The 17,053-nt window shown below is 54.4% G+C and overlaps 1 protein-coding gene across 1 annotated transcript in view; it reads left to right on the plus strand.

The window, feature by feature from the left end:
- Positions 1-16,687, plus strand: part of LOC129832505 (homeobox protein cut-like 1) — a 152,118-nt gene extending 135,431 nt beyond the window's left edge. The window contains exons 16-21 of the mRNA XM_055896628.1: positions 656-1,161; positions 1,483-1,618; positions 2,426-2,722; positions 3,340-3,528; positions 7,535-7,811; positions 15,682-16,687. Coding sequence (XP_055752603.1) covers positions 656-1,161; positions 1,483-1,618; positions 2,426-2,722; positions 3,340-3,528; positions 7,535-7,811; positions 15,682-16,123 — 1,847 coding nt within the window. The 3' untranslated portion in view covers positions 16,124-16,687. The remainder of the gene's footprint in view (positions 1-655; positions 1,162-1,482; positions 1,619-2,425; positions 2,723-3,339; positions 3,529-7,534; positions 7,812-15,681) is intronic.
- The last annotated feature ends 366 nt before the right edge of the window (positions 16,688-17,053 follow it).

Raw genomic sequence — 17,053 nt, forward strand, 5'->3', positions numbered from 1 at the left:
AATAGGGTGACAGTTGTTCCCACTGTGGTGGAATAGGATGACAGTTGTTCCCACTGTGGTGGAATAGGATGACAGTTGTTCCCACTGTGGTGGAATAGGATGACAGTTGTTCCCACTGTGGTGGAATAGGATGACAGTTGTTCCCACTGTGGTGGAATAGGGTGACAGTTGTTCCCACTGTGGTGGAATAGGGTGACAGTTGTTCCCACTGTGGTGGAATAGGATGACAGTTGTTCCCACTGTGGTGGAATAGGATGACAGTTGTTCCCACTGTGGTGGAATAGGGTGACAGTTGTTCCCACTGTGGTGGAATAGGGTGACAGTTGTTCCCACTGTGGTGGAATAGGATGACAGTTGTTCCCACTGTGGTGGAATAGGGTGACAGTTGTTCCCACTGTGGTGGAATAGGATGACAGTTGTTCCCACTGTGGTGGAATAGGGTGACAGTTGTTCCCACTGTGGTGGAATAGGGTGACAGCTGTTCTTAGATGATCCATTATATATAGAGGTTTTATTCTGTTTTGTTTTGTCTTATTCAAAGGCTAACATTAAAGGTCCAGGAAGTTATTAACTTACTCAGAATTGGCTGTTATCGTTCTCTGTGTGTGGGGCGATATACAGTCTCTGATATCCGTTATCGCCTTTCTCCCTCCAGCAGACTGCTGCCATGTTCCTTCTCCTGGAGGGGGGCTGAGAGGAGGAGGAGGAGGAGGAGGAGGCGGTTCAGATGAGGCCATCCGTTCCATCCTAGAACAAGCTCGAAGAGAGATGGAGGCCCAACAGGCTGCTGTGGAACCCATCCTCAAAGCCTCCTCTTCCTCCTCTCCCTCCCAGAGAGATCTACTGGTCTCCCATCTGGCTGCCCACACCCCTCTGGCTCTCTCCCTGAAGAACACCCCCACCGCCCTCCCAGTCTCCCCCTCCTCGCCCTCTACAGTCCTGGACTTCAGCTCTAGTGTGAAGAGGGAGGACAGAGGAGCGTCGATGCCAGACGGCATGGCTGATGGCGTGTCCAGGCTGGGTCGGAGCTCTGAGGGGTCTGCCCAGGCTGGAGGGGGGCACTGGAGAGAGCAGTGGTGGAGTAACATAAACCCAGACCCCCGTAGAGATAAACCCACACTGGGGGGAGAGGAGAACCACAACCGGGAGGACTCTAAAGAGGTGAGTACCGCGCTCAGAATATACACACAGCAACCCTGGGTGAGAACACAGTGACTCAGTGCTGTAGAGAGGGCAGCGGGGGAGGAAGCGTCTGGAGTGTCTCACAGCCTTTAAATCAACCCGACTATGGAGTTATCCATCAGTTTTGATCGCAATACAATTCAGAATATACGTAACCTAGTTCATGTGTGTGTACGCTTGTGTCTCTCTGTATCTGTTTAGCCATTCCATAACGTGTGTGTGTGTGTGTGTGTGTGTGTGTGTGTGTGCGTGCGTGCGTGCGTGCGTGCGTGCGTGCGTGTGTGTGTGTGTGTGTGTTAGGCTCTAGGAAGTATGTGTGACGTGGCGTCTCTTCGTAAACCCTGGAGCAAGATGACCCCCAGAGGCCTGCGTATGCAGCTGTGGCTGAACGGTGACCTGAGCCAGAACACACACATCGAGCCTGCTCACAACCAAGGTAATGGACTGTGTGTGTATTGACAAACTGACTGACGATCGTCTCTCCAATTACACCCACCTCAACTTACAGTCAACTGCTGAGCTGTAAATGATCACAGTTAACCTGTTGACTCATAACATCTCCTCACACAGCCCTGGGTGACAGCAGTGCTTGTTGATAGCTGGGGGGGGGGGGGGGTTGCTTGCTGCCGTCATGCCAGCCGGTCACCCCTCCCTCCTCTCGCCCCAGCCCTGGTGTCAGGCTTTTGGGTGGGACATGGCAGCATAGCGTGTCTCTCTCCAGGCTTAAAGAGGACCCTCCATAGTTTCACCCTCCATGACTGCTCCATTCCAGCCTTCTGCAAAACAGAACAGAGACAGAGGGGATTATGGGGAAGGGACAGAGGGGATTATGGGAGGGGAGAGAGATGCAGAATAGCCTATGAATACACCCCTGTTGTTGGTTGCCCGATCTGAACTGGATAAGGTAGTCTAATGAGTTTAGTGGCCATTCATCCGTATTGCTATAAGCTACGGAGTTGTCTCTCTCAGACCTGCCAACAGTGAGGGTGTTGATGGGCTAGAGGTTTCCTTCTGACTGGGCTCGTTGACGGCAGTGTGATCTCTCACGGTTTCGTCATCCTGGACCTGGACACTCAAAGGCTGGCACTACACCTCGTTCCACTATTCAGCTCAGCGTCAAGACGTTGAAAAGTACTAGGTCAAGAACCAAACAAATTGCCCCGTTTGGATCTCCAGAACCAGAATAAAGAACCACTTAAGTCCGTCTTCCTCCTGCCTACCCTGTGTTTCCATTCTCTCCCAGCAGAGGGCACTCCCAGCCAGACCTCAGCCAGCTGCAGCCCTGCCCCAGAGTCCCCACTGAGCTCTGCTGAGGAGTCATTCTACGGTTTAGGGGGGGACCGGGACCCTCTTCCCTCCCAGGCCCCGTCTATGGATCCCCCGTATGGTGAGCCATCAGGGGGGGAGTCCCAGCCTGGCACGCCCCTCCTCGGCCCCATCACAGGCCTCAGCATCCAGGAGACGATAGCCATGTCTCCAGAGCTGGACACGTACGTCCTCACCAAGAAGGTCAAGGAGGTGCTGACTGATAACAACCTTGGTGAGACTCAGACTTTTTATTGTTCTCTCAGTCTCTTATCTGTTTTCTCCTTCCTCTTCCTGTCATTATTCTTTCTCTCTTTACCTATTTTTCTATTTTCCTTCTTTGTCGTTCACTCTTAGTTTAAGCCCGTCGCCCCTAGGTTAAGCCTGTCGCCCCTAGGTTAAGCCTGTCGCCCCTAGGTTAAGCCTGTCGCCCCTAGGTTAAGCCTGTCGCCCCTAGGTTAAGCCTGTCGCCCCTAGGTTAAGCCTGTCGCCCCTAGGTTAAGCCTGTCGCCCCTAGTTTCAGCCCGTCGCCCCTAGTTTCAGCCCGTCGCCCCTAGTTTCAGCCCGTCGCCCCTAGTTTCAGCCCGTCGCCCCTAGTTTCAGCCCGTCGCCCCTAGTTTCAGCCCGCCGCCCCTAGTTTCAGCCCGCCGCCCCTAGTTTCAGCCCGCCGCCCCTAGTTTCAGCCCGTCGCCCCTAGTTTCAGCCCTTCGCCCCTAGTTTCACCCTATCATATTTTTTCCTTTAGATTATTAAATACTGTAAAGATTCATCACGTTTCTCCAAATACAAGCTTGGATAGTCCATTCAGACCTTCAGCCTGACCCCCTGTCTCTCTACCCTCTCTCCCCCCAGGGCAGCGTCTGTTTGGGGAGAGTATCCTGGGTCTGACCCAGGGCTCTGTGTCTGATCTGCTGGCTCGGCCTAAACCCTGGAAAAAGCTCAGTCTGAAGGGACGTGAGCCATTCGTTCGTATGCAGTTCTGGCTGCAGGACCCACACAAAGTGGAGAAACTAATGGACATGAAACGGCTGGAGAAGAAAGGTAACGGTCTCTCTCTCTCTCTGCATTCTGTCTCTCTCACACACAGACCAAACACACCCCGGTGATGTTAGGACCGATTTATTGACACAGACAAATTACATGCTTTATTGGATGTGACATCAGGTGGCCCTCCAGGGGCCCACTGACAGTGACCATCTTCATCATCATCAATAATCATCAGCAGCAGTCAGTGATTACAATAATGTCTCCTCCCCCTGCTTCCTCTCCTTACTGCACTGATCCATTAATCTACTTCTTCCTGGTTCCATTCACCCGCTGCTTCCTGGTTCCATTCACCTGCTGCTTCCTGGTTCCATTCACCTGCTGCTTCCTGGTTCCATTCACCCGCTGCTTCCTGGTTCCATTCACCCGCTGCTTCCTTGTTCCATTCATCCACTGCTTCCTGGTTCCATTCATCCACTGCTTCCTGGTTCCATTCACCCGCTGCTTCCTGGTTTCATTCACCCGCTGCTTCCTTGTTCCATTCATCCACTGCTTCCTGGTTCCATTCACCCGCTGCTTCCTGGTTCCATTCACCCGCTGCTTCCTGGTTCCATTCACCCGCTGCTTCCTGGTTCCATTCACCCGCTGCTTCCTGGTTCCATTCACCCGCTGCTTCCTTGTTCCATTCATCCACTGCTTCCTGGTTCCATTCATCCACTGCTTCCTGGTTCCATTCATCCGCTGCTTCCTTGTTCCAGTCACCTGCTGCTTCCTGGTTCCATTCATCCGCTGCTTCCTTGTTCCAGTCACCTGCTGCTTCCTGGTTCCATTCATCCGCTGCTTCGTGGTTCCATTCATCCCTTACTGCACTGTTTTCATTTATCCCCTGCTTCCTGGTTTAATATATCCCTTGCTTCCTGATTTCATTTATCCCCTGCTTCCTGATTTCATTTATCCCCTGCTTCCTGGTTTAATTTATCCCCTGCTTCCTGGTTTAATGTATCCCTTGCTTCCTGATTTCATTTATCCCCTGCTTCCTGGTTTAATGTATCCCTTGCTTCCTGATTTCATTTATCCCCTGCTTCCTGGTTTAATGTATCCCTTGCTTCCTGGTTCCATTCACCCGCTGCTTCCTTGTTCCATTCATCCACTGCTTCCTGGTTCCATTCATCCACTGCTTCCAGGTTCCATTCATCCGCTGCTTCCTTGTTCCAGTCACCTGCTGCTTCCTGGTTCCATTCATCCGCTGCTTCCTGGTTCCATTCATCCGCTGCTTCCTTGTTCCAGTCACCTGCTGCTTCCTGGTTCCATTCATCCGCTGCTTCCTGGTTCCATTCATCCACTGCTTCCTGGTTCCATTCATCCGCTGCTTCCTTGTTCCAGTCACCTGCTGCTTCCTGGTTCCATTCATCCGCTGCTTCCTTGTTCCAGTCACCTGCTGCTTCCTGGTTCCATTCATCCGCTGCTTCCTGGTTCCATTCATCCCTTACTGCACTGTTTTCATTTATCCCCTGCTTCCTGGTTTAATATATCCCTTGCTTCCTGATTTCATTTATCCCCTGCTTCCTGATTTCATTTATCCCCTGCTTCCTGGTTTAATTTATCCCCTGCTTCCTGGTTTAATGTATCCCTTGCTTCCTGATTTCATTTATCCCCTGCTTCCTGGTTTAATGTATCCCTTGCTTCCTGATTTCATTTATCCCCTGCTTCCTGGTTTAATGTATCCCTTGCTTCCTGGTTACATTCACCCGCTGCTTCCTTGTTCCATTCATCCACTGCTTCCTGGTTCCATTCATCCACTGCTTCCTGGTTCCATTCATCCGCTGCTTCCTTGTTCCAGTCACCTGCTGCTTCCTGGTTCCATTCATCCGCTGCTTCCTTGTTCGAGTCACCTGCTGCTTCCTGGTTCCATTCATCCGCTGCTTCCTGGTTCCATTCATCCCTTACTGCACTGTTTTCATTTATCCCCTGCTTCCTGGTTTAATGTATCCCTTGCTTCCTGATTTCATTTATCCCCTGCTTCCTGATTTCATTTATCCCCTGCTTCCTGATTTCATTTATCCCTGCTTCCTGGTTTAATTTATCCCCTGCTTCCTGGTTTAATGTATCCCCTGCTTCCTGATTTCATTTATCCCCTGCTTCCTGATTTCATTTATCCCTTGCTTCCTGATTTCATTTATCCCCTGCTTCCTGATTTCATTTATCCCTTGCTTCCTGATTTCATTTATCCCCTGCTTCCTGATTTCATTTATCCCCTGCTTCCTGGTTTAATGGATCCCTTGCTTCCTGATTTCATTTATCCCCTGCTTCCTGGTTTAATGTATCCCTTGCTTCCTGATTTCATTAAGCCTCTACTTCCTGGTTTCCCCATCGTTTCTCCCTCCCTTGATTTCGCATTAAGTAAACACATAGTAGTTCTACTTCCATTACAACTAACTTCTCTGCTATCTTCCACTTGATCAGGGTAGGATTGACATCAGGGTAGGATTGACATCAGGGTAGGATTGACATCGGGGTAGGATTGACATCGGGGTAGGATTGACATCGGGGTAGGATTGACATCGGGGTAGGATAGACATCGGGGTAGGATTGACATCGGGGTAGGATAGACATCGGGGTAGGATAGTCAACAGGGTAGGATAGACATCGGGGTAGGATAGTCAACGGGGTAGGATAGACATCGGGGTAGGATAGTCAACGGGGTAGGATAGACATCGGGGTAGGATAGACATCGGGGTAGGATAGTCAACGGGGTAGGATAGACATCAGGGTAGGATAGTCAACAGGGTAGGATAGACATCAGGGTAGGATAGACATCAGGGTAGGATAGTCAACAGGGTAGGATAGACATCAGGGTAGGATAGTCAACAGGGTAGGATAGACATCAGGGTAGGATAGACATCAGGGTAGGATTGTCAACAGGGTAGGATAGACATCAGGGTAGGATAGACATCAGGGTAGGATTGTCAACAGGGTAGGATTGACATCAGGGTAGGATAGGCATCAGGGTAGGATAGGCATCAGGGTAGGATAGACATCAGGGTAGGATAGACATCAGGGTAGGATAGTCAACAGAGTAGGATAGTCAACAGAGTAGGATTGACATCAGGGTAGGATTGACATCAGGGTAGGATAGACATCAGGGTAGGATAGACATCAGGGTAGGATAGACATCAGGGTAGGATAGACATCAGGGTAGGATCGTCAACAGGGTAGGATTGTCAACAGGGTAGGATAGACATCAGGGTAGGATAGTCAACAGGGTAGGATAGACATCAGGGTAGGATAGACATCAGGGTAGGATAGACATCAGGGTAGGATAGTCAACAGAGTAGGATTGACATCAGGGTAGGATAGGCATCATCACACGGTTCCTCTCCCAGCCTGTACTATAGATAGCTATGATAGAAAGGACAAAAGAGGAAAAGTCATGACATCAGCTGTTTGCAAAACATGAATTGCTTTGACAACGGAGCAGGCAAAAGCACAAACAAATCTGGGACCAGGCCTGGCTTCCCCAGCTCTCTCTCTCTGTTAGTGACCCCCTGATCCCTCACACTGAGCATGCCCACAGGCACAGGCCTGGAGGTGAGAGGTTGTACCACATGTTGGAGCTCACTGAGCGCAGGCAAAAGGGTGACTGTCACTGAAAGTCAGAATAGAGCTGCTGGACCAGGCCAATAGCAGAGCTGGGAGAAAAGGCAGACCAAACCATGAGTTGACCCTGTGTAGTGTATCACTTAGAGGCTACAGACACATGTACATGGTCTTGAAGCCGTGTTTTGAATTTAAAATGTTTCTTCTCTTTAATCGTGTCATTGGATCAGTGTGTACTGTACTGTACTGTAGGAGATTGGGCTCCCGAGTGGTGCAGCGGTCTGAGGCACTAACAAATCCATGCTGTCATTTACACATTTGTAGCATGTGATGCTTTCAGAGGCTAACACTTTGTTCCTTGTATTGCTAAAGTTAGACATTACCGCCCCCTAGTGGGTTTTGGTACCAGTACACTGTGTTTATCTAGAACGATATCTCATCCTCGCCTCTGTCTCCCCCCCCCCAGCCTACCTGAAGAGACGCCACAGTTCGCTGAGTGATAGCCGTTCTGTGGACGGTGGCCTGGCAGGACCAGACTTCCTTCAGAGCTCCAGCCCCCAGCACCAGCGGCGGCCTCAGCTGTACCAGAAGAAGATCCGGGTGGTTCTGGGTCCCGAGGAGAAGGAGGCTCTGAAGAGGGCTTACCAGGAGAAACCGTACCCCTCCCCCAAAACCATCGAGGAGCTGGCCTCCCAGCTCAACCTGAAGACCAGCACTGTCATCAACTGGTTCCACAACTACAGGTCAGTTACTGTGCTACGAGCTTTCTTTAAGCACTTGACAAGGTATGACAGGAACCCGTTAGAGTTGGGCGATCGTGATTATCTACCCATAAAACATTGTGATGTACGATGCTATTGCCCTTATTGTTGTAAAAGATCTATAAATACACATTTGCTAACAAAACAGTTGGGCTGTAACGCGAACTCAAATACAACTGGATGAAAAATAATGCTGTTAAAACAGAAGGTCTGGGTGTGGGTGGGTGTCTGGGTGTGGGTGGGTGTCTGGGTGTGGGTGGGTGTCTGGGTGTGGGTGGGTGTCTGGGTGTGGGTGGGTGTGGGTGGGTGTCTGGGTGTGGGTGGGTGTCTGGGTGTGGGTGGGTGTCTGGGTGTGGGTGGATGTCTGGGTGTGGGTGGGTGTGGGTGGGTGTCTGGGTGTGGGTGGGTGTCTGGGTTTGGGTGGGTGTCTGGGTGTGGGTGGGTGTCTGGGTGTGGGTGGGTGTCTGGGTGTGGGTGGGTGTCTGGGTGTGTGTGTGGGTGTCTGGGTGTGTGTGTGGGTGTCTGGGTGTGTGGGTCTAGGTGTGTGTGTGTTCGGTCTCTGTCTGTGGCGCGCACACGATGGAGCCGTGCCTGATGAGGAACGGGCTGTCTTACTGTAGTGACGTCACGGGCCTGATGAGGAACGGGGGCTGTTTTACTGTAGTGACGTCACGGGCCTGATGAGGAACGGGGGCTGTCTTACTGTAGTGACGTCACGGGCCTGATGAGGAACGGGGGCTGTTTTACTGTAGTGACGTCACGGGCCTGATGAGGAACGGGGGCTGTCTTACTGTAGTGACGTCACGGGTCTGATGAGGAACGGGGGCTGTCTTACTGTAGTGACGTCACGGGCCTGATGAGGAACGGGGGCTGTCTTACTGTAGTGACGTCACGGGCCTGATGAGGAACGGGCTGTCTTACTGTAGTGACGTCACGGGCCTGATGAGGAACGGGCTGTCTTACTGTAGTGACGTCACGGGCCTGATGAGGAACGGGGGCTGTCTTACTGTAGTGACGTCACGGGTCTGATGAGGAACGGGGGCTGTCTTACTGTAGTGACGTCACGGGCCTGATGAGGAACGGGGGCTGTCTTACTGTAGTGACGTCACGGGCCTGATGAGGAACGGGGGCTGTCTTACTGTAGTGACGTCACGGGCCTGATGAGGAACGGGCTGTCTTACTGTAGTGACGTCACGGGCCTGATGAGGAACGGGCTGTCTTACTGTAGTGACGTCACGGGCCTGATGAGGAACGGGGGCTGTCTTACTGTAGTGACGTCACGGGCCTGATGAGGAACGGGGGCTGTCTTACTGTAGTGACGTCACGGGCCTGATGAGGAACGGGGGCTGTCTTACTGTAGTGACGTCACGGGCCTGATGAGGAACGGGGGCTGTCTTACTGTAGTGACGTCACGGGCCTGATGAGGAACGGGGGCTGTCTTACTGTAGTGACGTCACGGGCCTGATGAGGAACGGGGGCTGTCTTACTGTAGTGACGTCACGGGCCTGATGAGGAACGGGGGCTGTCTTACTGTAGTGACGTCACGGGCCTGATGAGGAACGGGGGCTGTCTTACTGTAGTGACGTCACGGGCCTGATGAGGAACGGGGGCTGTCTTACTGTAGTGACGTCACGGGCCTGATGAGGAACGGGCTGTCTTACTGTAGTGACGTCACGGGCCAGATAGAAGCAGTCTACCTTCTCATAACACAATAGAAACATATATACCATGAAGGAGTTATTGATGAGAATAGCCTCGTCTTAGGCTCTAGACTGTGGTTCTTGGTATTTCTTTAGGACGTCACCTTCATAGGCTAGAATGTTTGGGAAATAAACTGCCCGTCCATAACCTCAGTTTGTATTTAAGCTTGTATGATAGGCCAGTAGAAGGAACGAGGGCGTGTTATTGGTCGTATGGTTTTCAACTTCACACGGAGGGATTTCCCCCCCCCCCCGTCCCACATGGTAATTTGATTACACTGGTCATTCAATGTTTTTTATAGGCTATTGATATGTTTTGTTCTGTCTCATTATTAGTCCTCTGGCTACTGTACCTTTATTTTAGGCTGTTACAATGACTTTGAGATGGACCACTGTTACATTCAATGTTTGACTAGGAGAAAACCATGACTTCAACAATGACACTTAGCCTTCAGTCATAGTCATAACCTATCCAATGGAGAGAGAGAAGGGAATATAGGCTACTGCAATGACACTTAGCCTTCACTTAGCTACTGTTTTAAACAGTTAGACACAATATAGTCAAGGAGTAAAAAATATGACACTTAGCCTTCAGTCATAGTCATACTACGGCTGTAGTCTGAGGGCACCCAGGGTGTAGTCTGAGGGCACCCAGGCTGTAGTCTGAGGGCACCCAGGCTATAGTCTGAGGGCACCCAGGCTGTAGTCTCAGGGCACCCAGGCTATAGTCTGAGGCACCCAGGCTGTAGTCTGAGGGCACCCAGGCTGTAGTCTGAGGGCCCCCAGGCTGAGGCACCCAGGCTGTAGTCTGAGGCACCCAGGCTGTAGTCTGAGGCACCCAGGCTGTAGTCTGAGGCACCCAGGCTGTAGTCTGAGGCACCCAGGCTGTAGTCTGAGGCACCCAGGCTGTAGTCTGAGGCACCCAGGCTGTAGTCTGACTGAGGCACCCAGGCTGTAGTCTGACTGAGGCACCCAGGCTGTAGTCTGAGGGCACCCAGGCTGTAGTCTGAGGGCACCCAGGCTGAGGCACCCAGGCTGTAGTCTGAGGCACCCAGGCTATAGTCTGACTGAGGCACCCAGGCTATAGTCTGACTGAGGCCCCCAGGCTGTAGTCTGACTGAGGGCCCCCAGGCTATAGTCTGACTGAGGGCCCCCAGGCTATAGTCTGACTGAGGCCCCCAGGCTATAGTCTGACTGAGGCCCCCAGGCTATAGTCTGACTGAGGCCCCCAGGCTATAGTCTGACTGAGGCCCCCAGGCTATAGTCTGACTGAGGCCCCCAGGCTATAGTCTGACTGAGGCCCCCAGGCTATAGTCTGACTGAGGCCCCCAGGCTATAGTCTGACTGAGGCCCCCAGGCTATAGTCTGACTGAGGCCCCCAGGCTATAGTCTGACTGAGGCCCCCAGGCTATAGTCTGACTGAGGCCCCCAGGCTATAGTCTGACTGAGGCCCCCAGGCTATAGTCTGACTGAGGCCCCCAGGCTATAGTCTGACTGAGGCCCCCAGGCTATAGTCTGACTGAGGCCCCCAGGCTATAGTCTGACTGAGGCCCCCAGGCTATAGTCTGACTGAGGCCCCCAGGCTATAGTCTGACTGAGGCCCCCAGGCTATAGTCTGACTGAGGCCCCCAGGCTATAGTCTGACTGAGGCCCCCAGGCTATAGTCTGACTGAGGCCCCCAGGCTATAGTCTGACTGAGGCCCCCAGGCTATAGTCTGACTGAGGCCCCCAGGCTATAGTCTGACTGAGGCCCCCAGGCTATAGTCTGACTGAGGCCCCCAGGCTATAGTCTGACTGAGGCCCCCAGGCTATAGTCTGACTGAGGCCCCCAGGCTATAGTCTGACTGAGGCCCCCAGGCTATAGTCTGACTGAGGCCCCCAGGCTATAGTCTGACTGAGGCCCCCAGGCTATAGTCTGAGGCACCCAGGCTATAGTCTGAGGCCCCCAGGCTATAGTCTGAGGCCCCCAGGCTATAGTCTGAGGCCCCCAGGCTATAGTCTGACTGAGGCACCCAGGCTGTAGTCTGAGGCACCCAGGCTATAGTCTGACTGAGGCCCCCAGGCTATAGTCTGAGGCACCCAGGCTATAGTCTGAGGCCCCCAGGCTATAGTCTGAGGCCCCCAGGCTATAGTCTGAGGCCCCCAGGCTATAGTCTGACTGAGGCACCCAGGCTGTAGTCTGAGGCACCCAGGCTGTAGTCTGAGGGCACCCAGGCTGTAGTCTGAGGGCACCCAGGCTGTAGTCTGAGGGCACCCAGGCTGTAGTCTGAGGGCACCCAGGCTGTAGTCTGAGGCACCCAGGCTGTAGTCTGAGGGCACCCAGGCTGTAGTCTGAGGCACCCAGGCTGTAGTCTGAGGGCACCCAGGCTATAGTCTGAGGGCACCCAGGCTGTAGTCTCAGGGCCCCCAGGCTGTAGTCTCAGGGCCCCCAGGCTGTAGTCTCAGGGCCCCCAGGCTGTAGTCTCAGGGCCCCCAGGCTGTAGTCTCAGGGCCCCCAGGCTGTAGTCTGAGGGCACCCAGGCTGTAGTCTGAGGGCACCCAGGCTGTAGTCTGAGGGCACCCAGGCTGTAGTCTGAGGGCACCCAGGCTGTAGTCTGAGGGCACCCAGGCTGTAGTCTGAGGCACCCAGGCTGTAGTCTGACTGAGGCCCCCAGGCTGTAGTCTGACTGAGGCCCCCAGGCTATAGTCTGACTGAGGCCCCCAGGCTATAGTCTGACTGAGGCCCCCAGGCTATAGTCTGACTGAGGCCCCCAGGCTATAGTCTGACTGAGGCCCCCAGGCTATAGTCTGACTGAGGCCCCCAGGCTATAGTCTGACTGAGGCCCCCAGGCTATAGTCTGACTGAGGCCCCCAGGCTATAGTCTGACTGAGGCCCCCAGGCTATAGTCTGACTGAGGCCCCCAGGCTATAGTCTGACTGAGGCCCCCAGGCTATAGTCTGACTGAGGCCCCCAGGCTATAGTCTGACTGAGGCCCCCAGGCTATAGTCTGACTGAGGCCCCCAGGCTATAGTCTGACTGAGGCCCCCAGGCTATAGTCTGACTGAGGCCCCCAGGCTATAGTCTGACTGAGGCCCCCAGGCTATAGTCTGACTGAGGCCCCCAGGCTATAGTCTGACTGAGGCCCCCAGGCTATAGTCTGACTGAGGCCCCCAGGCTATAGTCTGACTGAGGCCCCCAGGCTATAGTCTGACTGAGGCCCCCAGGCTATAGTCTGACTGAGGCCCCCAGGCTATAGTCTGACTGAGGCCCCCAGGCTATAGTCTGACTGAGGCCCCCAGGCTATAGTCTGACTGAGGCCCCCAGGCTATAGTCTGACTGAGGCCCCCAGGCTATAGTCTGACTGAGGCCCCCAGGCTATAGTCTGACTGAGGCCCCCAGGCTATAGTCTGACTGAGGCCCCCAGGCTATAGTCTGACTGAGGCCCCCAGGCTATAGTCTGACTGAGGCCCCCAGGCTATAGTCTGACTGAGGCCCCCAGGCTATAGTCTGACTGAGGCCCCCAGGCTATAGTCTGACTGAGGCCCCCAGGCTATAGTCTGACTGAGGCCCCCAGGCTATAGTCTGACTGAGGCCCCCAGGCTATAGTCTGACTGAGGCCCCCAGGCTATAGTCTGACTGAGGCCCCCAGGCTATAGTCTGACTGAGGCCCCCAGGCTATAGTCTGACTGAGGCCCCCAGGCTATAGTCTGACTGAGGCCCCCAGGCTATAGTCTGACTGAGGCCCCCAGGCTATAGTCTGACTGAGGCCCCCAGGCTATAGTCTGACTGAGGCCCCCAGGCTATAGTCTGACTGAGGCCCCCAGGCTATAGTCTGACTGAGGCCCCCAGGCTATAGTCTGACTGAGGCCCCCAGGCTATAGTCTGACTGAGGCCCCCAGGCTGTAGTCTGACTGAGGCACCCAGGCTGTAGTCTGACTGAGGCACCCAGGCTGTAGTCTGACTGAGGCACCCAGGCTGTAGTCTGACTGAGGCACCCAGGCTGTAGTCTGACTGAGGCACCCAGGCTGTAGTCTGACTGAGGCACCCAGGCTGTAGTCTGAGGGCACCCAGGCTGTAGTCTGAGGCACCCAGGCTGTAGTCTGAGGCACCCAGGCTGTAGTCTGACTGAGGCACCCAGGCTGTAGTCTGACTGAGGCACCCAGGCTGTAGTCTGACTGAGGCACCCAGGCTGTAGTCTGACTGAGGCACCCAGGCTGTAGTCTGAGGCCCCCAGGCTGTAGTCTGAGGCACCCAGGCTGTAGTCTGACTGAGGCCCCCAGGCTGTAGTCTGAGGGCCCCCAGGCTGTAGTCTGAGGCACCCAGGCTATAGTCTGAGGGCACCCAGGCTATAGTCTGAGGGCACCCAGGCTATAGTCTGAGGGCACCCAGGCTATAGTCTGAGGGCACCCAGGCTATAGTCTGAGGGCACCCAGGCTATAGTCTGAGGGCACCCAGGCTGTAGTCTGAGGGCACCCAGGCTGTAGTCTGAGGGCACCCAGGCTGTAGTCTCAGGGCCCCCAGGCTGTAGTCTCAGGGCCCCCAGGCTGTAGTCTGAGGCACCCAGGCTGTAGTCTCAGGGCACCCAGGCTGTAGTCTCAGGGCCCCCAGGCTGTAGTCTCAGGGCCCCCAGGCTGTAGTCTCAGGGCCCCCAGGCTGTAGTCTCAGGGCCCCCAGGCTGTAGTCTCAGGGCCCCCAGGCTGTAGTCTCAGGGCCCCCAGGCTGTAGTCTGACTGAGGCACCCAGGCTGTAGTCTGAGGCACCCAGGCTGTAGTCTGAGGCACCCAGGCTATAGTCTGAGGACACCCAGGCTGTAGTCTCAGGGCACCCAGGCTATAGTCTGAGGCACCCAGGCTGTAGTCTGAGGGCCCCCAGGCTGAGGCACCCAGGCTGTAGTCTGACTGAGGCACCCAGGCTATAGTCTGACTGAGGCACCCAGGCTGTAGTCTGAGGGCCCCCAGGCTGTAGTCTGAGGGCCCCCAGGCTGTAGTCTGAGGGCCCCCAGGCTGTAGTCTGAGGGCCCCCAGGCTGTAGTCTGAGGGCACCCAGGCTGTAGTCTCAGGGCACCCAGGCTGTAGTCTGAGGGCCCCCAGGCTGTAGTCTGAGGGCCCCCAGGCTGTAGTCTGAGGGCACCCAGGCTGTAGTCTCAGGGCACCCAGGCTGTAGTCTGAGGCACCCAGGCTGTAGTCTGAGGGCACCCAGGCTGTAGTCTGAGGCCCCCAGGCTGTAGTCTGACTGAGGCCCCCAGGCTGTAGTCTGACTGAGGCCCCCAGGCTATAGTCTGACTGAGGCACCCAGGCTATAGTCTGACTGAGGCCCCCAGGCTATAGTCTGACTGAGGCCCCCAGGCTATAGTCTGACTGAGGCACCCGGGCTATAGTCTGACTGAGGCACCCAGGCTGTAGTCTGACTGAGGCACCCAGGTTGTAGTCTGACTGAGGCACCCAGGCTGTAGTCTGAGGGCACCCAGGCTGTAGTCTGAGGCACCCAGGCTGTAGTCTGACTGAGACACCCGGGCTATAGTCTGACTGAGGCCCCCGGGCTATAGTCTGACTGAGGCCCCCGGGCTGTAGTCTGACTGAGGCACCCGGGCTATAGTCTGACTGAGGCCCCCGGGCTGTAGTCTGACTGAGGCACCCGGGCTGTAGTCTGACTGAGGCACCCGGGCTGTAGTCTGACTGAGGCACCCGGGCTGTAGTCTGACTGAGGCACCCAGGCTATAGTCTGACTGAGGCCCCCAGGCTGTAGTCTGACTGAGGCACCCAGGCTGTAGTCTGACTGAGGCACCCAGGCTGTAGTCTGACTGAGGCACCCGGGCTGTAGTCTGACTGAGGCCCCCAGGCTGTAGTCTGAGGGAGAGAAATAATATTTTCTTTCTGGACATTTTGCGCCGCTTTGGTTGAATTCTCCGCCCCTACATTCATTTCTTGCTTTCTGTGTATAACGTATTGATTGAAATAGGCGATAGCCAATAGGAATAGGCTAATTACTGCTGTGAACAGGGTTTTGTGCGGCGCCAGTCAAGTTCAAATAAGCTAAACCATAGTTACATCCTGATGTCTTGACGATACTATCGTAATATCGCCCAACCTCGTCTTTAACCCCTTGCTCTCCGTCCCTCCGTCCCTCCTTCATAGACCTAGTCTTTAACCCTCTGCTCTCTGTCCCTCCCCAGGTCTCGTATCCGCAGGGAGCTCTTCATAGAGGAGATTCAGGCTGCAGGGTCAGCGGCAGCAGCTAAAGCAGGGGAGGGGGACAGCTGTGACGGGACTGAGTCAGACGGCACAGTGGAGGGGCACCACGGGAGGCACAGAGGAGCCCCTGAGAACCAGGACATGGAGGTCGGGGTTGAAGCCGGGGTGTCAGGTGGATCACCTGCCCAGAGAAACTGCACTACCTCAGGCTCGGTCGGGCCGGTCTCCAGCAGCAACAGCAACCTCTTCAGTCTACCTGAGGAAGGTCTCTCTCTCTCAGCCCCCTCCAGTCAAACCTCAACCCCGGCTAGGAACCCCAGGGACAATACCCTGCGCAGGAAGAAAGCTGCCAACCTCGACAATATCATCCACAGACTGGAGAAGGCCGCCGGCAAGGAAGACCCTTCTGAGTGGGAGTTCTGAACCTCCCCCATGTCCCTTTCTCATGACCTCACAACATCTGCCCTTTGACTGTCCCCCTGGTCTTCTCCTATTGGACAGAAGAGGGCACAGCCAAAGCCAAGCTCATTGGCCATTTTTATACACAGTCTCTTTCCTGAGAGAAAGGAGATAAGTGGTTGCCAAACCAAGATATAGAAGAAGATAAAATTAGCACTTAGAAGACAAAAATGAGGGAATCTCAGGCTTTCTGAATACTGAGTTTTTTCTTCAATTTTTTTTACTGAGAATCACTTAGTCGTGCTGCTGGCCACAGGGCTTACTGTACCCCCAAACACCACCAATTACTGGCAAGTACTGCACCCCCAAACACCACCAATTACTGGCAGGTACTGTACCTCCAACCACCACCAATTACTGGCAGGTACTGTACCCCCAAACACCACCAATTACTGGCAGGTACTGTACCTCCAAACACCACCAATTACTGGCAGGTACTGTACCCCCAAACGCCATCAATTACTGGCAGGTACTGTACCCCCAAACACCACCAATTACTGGCAGGTACTGTACCCCCAAACACCACCAGTTACTGGCAGGTACTGTACCCCCAAACACCACCAGTTACTGGCAGGTACTGTACCCCCAAACACCACCAATTACTGGCAGGTACTGTACCCCCAAACACCACCAGTTACTGGCAGGTACTGTACCCCCAAACACCACCAATTACTGGCAGGTACTGTACCCCCAAACACCACCAGTTACTGACAGGTACCTCCAAACACCACCCGTTACTGGCAGGTACCTCCAAACACCACCAGTTACTGGCAGAATGCACCACAGACAGACAGAGCTGACCTGGGGTTTCTCCCAGAGCTGACCTGGGGTTTCTCCCAGAGCTGACCTGGGGTTTCTCCCAGAGCTGACCTGGGGTTTCTCCCAGAGCTGACC

Source organism: Salvelinus fontinalis, chromosome 33, assembly GCF_029448725.1.
Source record: "Salvelinus fontinalis isolate EN_2023a chromosome 33, ASM2944872v1, whole genome shotgun sequence".
Classification (NCBI taxonomy): domain Eukaryota; kingdom Metazoa; phylum Chordata; class Actinopteri; order Salmoniformes; family Salmonidae; genus Salvelinus; species Salvelinus fontinalis.